Raw genomic sequence first — 3462 nt, forward strand, 5'->3', positions numbered from 1 at the left:
AGAGAGAAGAGAGAGAGAGAGAGAGAGAAGAAAGAGAGGGAGAGAGAGAGAGAGAGGGAGAGAGAGAAGAGAGAAGAGAGAGAGGGAGAGAGAGGGAGAGAGAGAAGAGAGAGAGGGAGAGAGAGAGAGAGGGAGAGAGAGAGAGAGGGAGAGAGAGAGAGAAGGAATATATTATATTATATTATATTATATTATATTATATTATATTATACATATTGAGAAACTGGTGCTAGAAAACATTCTTAATTTTTTGAAATGAATGAATAAATACAATAATAAATAAAAGACTTAACTGATTGTATGATTAAAAATGTTGTCAATTAATTTTCTGTTGATCAGCTAATTGATTACTTGACTAATTGTTTCAGAATAGATGTTTATTGTGGCACAGACACACTGAGGCATGGGGGTCTGATCACAGGTAAAAGTGGGGGTGCATGATTAGTGATTAGTGTAACGGGAGGTAAAGTAGGACGACTTTCATTTAATGAACACCTGAAAAGGACATTTTCTAAAACACAGTCATAACCATTAAAGCTGCTCTCTCAGTGTAAAGCTCAGTTTATATTGCACCATAAAATATTAGTGTTTCATTGTGTTCTGTTCTGGTTTCAGCAGTGAAAGAACGATTAAATGTTGTCTCAGAGTGCACGTGATGCATATATCTGATAGTCTGCTGACTTTAGGACATTAGGAAAAGATATGTATGAAAATAAAATAAATGTAAAGACTACATAGAGAGCAAATAAATATAAAAACCTAAACATAAGGTAATGAGGTACGGCAGCAACGAAACGTAGAAATGCAATAAAAATATGTGAGTAAATATATCCAGTAAATATTAAAATATAAAGCCAAGAAAAGGCTCCATCAGACAGTTTAATCTATGTGAATAAAACACTGCTGACAGACTGTGTGTGTGTGTGTGTGTGTGTGTGTGTGTGTGTGTGTGTGGTTACATCTGTTTACTAAAATACAGGATGAAAATATAAATAACGTTTCATCAGTAGAAAGTGAAAAATAAACAAACCTCCAGTTTGGTTGAAGCGCTGCTTTAAAATGTCAATGTTGCCTTTGAAGATCTGATGTTCACCCTGATAGATCTGATTGTCCCTCTCCCAGTCCTCAGGATCGTCCTCTTTGACTTTGCTCATCCAGTCATGTTTGGGTTCTGCTCTCTTGGTCTCACTGTCATAGTGAACCACCTGAACATCATCAACCAACCCAACAGCCACAAACTCTGGGAAGTTTGGGACTCCAGAAGAGCCAGTGAAGAAACACTTCAGAGAGTGAGTCACTGTAAGAAAACATTAATGTGATAATATCCGTTTTTTTATTGTCATATAACAATTTTATTTCCCCACAAAGAATCAAAAAGAACCACAGTTTATTCAAGACGCCCTAACAATCAATGTGCTGCCAATAAAAACAAAACAAAGAAAGATTTTAAATATTTAGTTTATATATTTTCTATTCATTTATATTTCAAATATTTAATTTCAATATTTAAAGTCATGCAGTCATGTTCCTGACTTTAAGGAAGCAGTTTGTAAAACGTATAAATATAAATAAATATAAATATAAACTATTGTTGTCTCTTAGTTTCCAGGATTTTATTCTTCAGCAGGATTTATTAGCAGCTCACACTCCTCATAATCCTCAAACCTCTGACCAAAATATTCACATTGCTTCTCAGTCTAGTTTCATTTCCTACATTTAAAAGATTAAAACTTTTTTTGGTTAAATTATATCACGTTCCTCACTTTCATATATCTTGAACTATATTTAAGTTTAATTCCCAAAATCTTTGATAACCAATATCTAGTTTAGAGTATACATTTAAGTAATATTTATATATTTCTTCTTCTTATTATTATTATTATTATATCTTTATTTTCTTTGTCCCTCATGTGGTCATTCTCTACAGTTTACATCATTAATATTTGTGTCCATATTCTGGAGTAAAAGAAGATTTCTGATTAACTCTAATATCCTTTTTTAAATTCTACCATGATGAAATGATGTTTATCACTTTTAGTCCTGAATCTTTAAAAAGGATCAACAGACTTTCTGCAGATGTCTGTGAGTCCGTCTCTGAATCCTCCGCCGTCCTCGGCTCTCTGAATGGACTCACATCACATTTCTAAGCTGCACTTTAACAATTCTTCACTTTTCACACTGAAATTGTTTCACAGATCTGTCCAGGAATAAATCTGCTCCCTGTGGAAACCAACCAATGCTGGAGCTGTGAGGCTGACAACTGATATCAATATTTGGGGGATTATAAATGTGATGTATTAGTCCACAGTATATTTATACATGAAGATAAAACACTAACAAACTTGGTACAGATGGATCACAGTTGTTCTCTGTGACCAAGATGAAGACTGAGCAGGACATTTCACAGCTTCAGAATAATCAGCGCCCTCTGGTGGACAAACATGTAACAGAGACACTGTTTCCTCCTTAAAACGGACTTTTCTCTACTTTTTTGTTGCTTATCGGCTGAAATCTGCACAGAAAACAATAAATCTGCAGCTAAATAACATCGGCAGGTATATTGGAGGCACATTTATCTGTTAGCTCTTCTGGACAGCAAACATGCAGTAAGTGTAATAACTAACTAACTGAGCAGTTTTCTGGGGAATGGACTGAAATATTTCTAAATATTATATTATTTAAGAAAATATATGGAGGTCAAACAAGCCAGCAATACGACACGAACTTAATATTTATGTACATGTGTGTTTGCTGTGTGGACATAATTCAGTGTACACAATCCAAATTAACTATATTAACGTGTTCTGAGACTGAAAATGTGTTAATTAATGAATAAAAACTACAAATGTAGATTTACATAATTTCTAAACTTACAGTTTTAAGGTCTATATTAAACAGTAATGAACAGTTTAAAGATTAAAGACTGAAAAGTGAACTATTCAAAGTTTTGGACAAGAAACTCTTGTTTTTATGATCGTTACTGTTCTTTATTTATTAATCTGAGTGTGTGTTGGAGAGTTTGGCGCGTCGTAGTTCTGCTGCCATTTTAACATTTAGATCGACCAGACAGTATCGATTAATGATCCTGACAACATCGATTAAGATAATGTCTCAAATAGCAAAAAACAAAGATAAACTCAGTTTCCAACAGCTCTTTTTAGAAACACATCTTCCCTCTGACAGAAAGTATTATTAGGGACAGAAATGTCCTCACGTGACCTTTAAGATTATCAGTTTATAGTTTTTTAACATTTCTGAAGTCCTGAAATAAAACGGAGCTTTTTTTTTTCTTTACGATCAACCGATTTAAAATAACATCTTAACTCACCAGCCGTCGCGTCCTGCAGGAACATCAGAGCCAGAAAAACCAGAGTCTTCATCTTGATCATCTGAATCATTGAGGGATTCATGTTTCTTGTGTTTCTCCGTCCAGACGAACAGAAACTGAACTGAGCTCCTGTT

At 34.3% G+C, this 3462-nt stretch overlaps 1 protein-coding gene across 1 annotated transcript in view; it reads right to left on the reverse strand.

Moving 5' to 3' along the window:
- Positions 1–3462, reverse strand: part of LOC139215225 (major histocompatibility complex class I-related gene protein-like) — an 8702-nt gene extending 5240 nt beyond the window's left edge. The window contains exons 1-2 of the mRNA XM_070846120.1: positions 3329–3462; positions 1019–1297 (exon numbers count right to left, since the gene is read on the reverse strand). Of these exons, the coding sequence (XP_070702221.1) occupies positions 1019–1297; positions 3329–3410 (361 nt within the window). The 5' untranslated portion in view covers positions 3411–3462. The remainder of the gene's footprint in view (positions 1–1018; positions 1298–3328) is intronic.

Source organism: Pempheris klunzingeri, chromosome 16 (assembly GCF_042242105.1).
Source record: "Pempheris klunzingeri isolate RE-2024b chromosome 16, fPemKlu1.hap1, whole genome shotgun sequence".
Classification (NCBI taxonomy): domain Eukaryota; kingdom Metazoa; phylum Chordata; class Actinopteri; order Acropomatiformes; family Pempheridae; genus Pempheris; species Pempheris klunzingeri.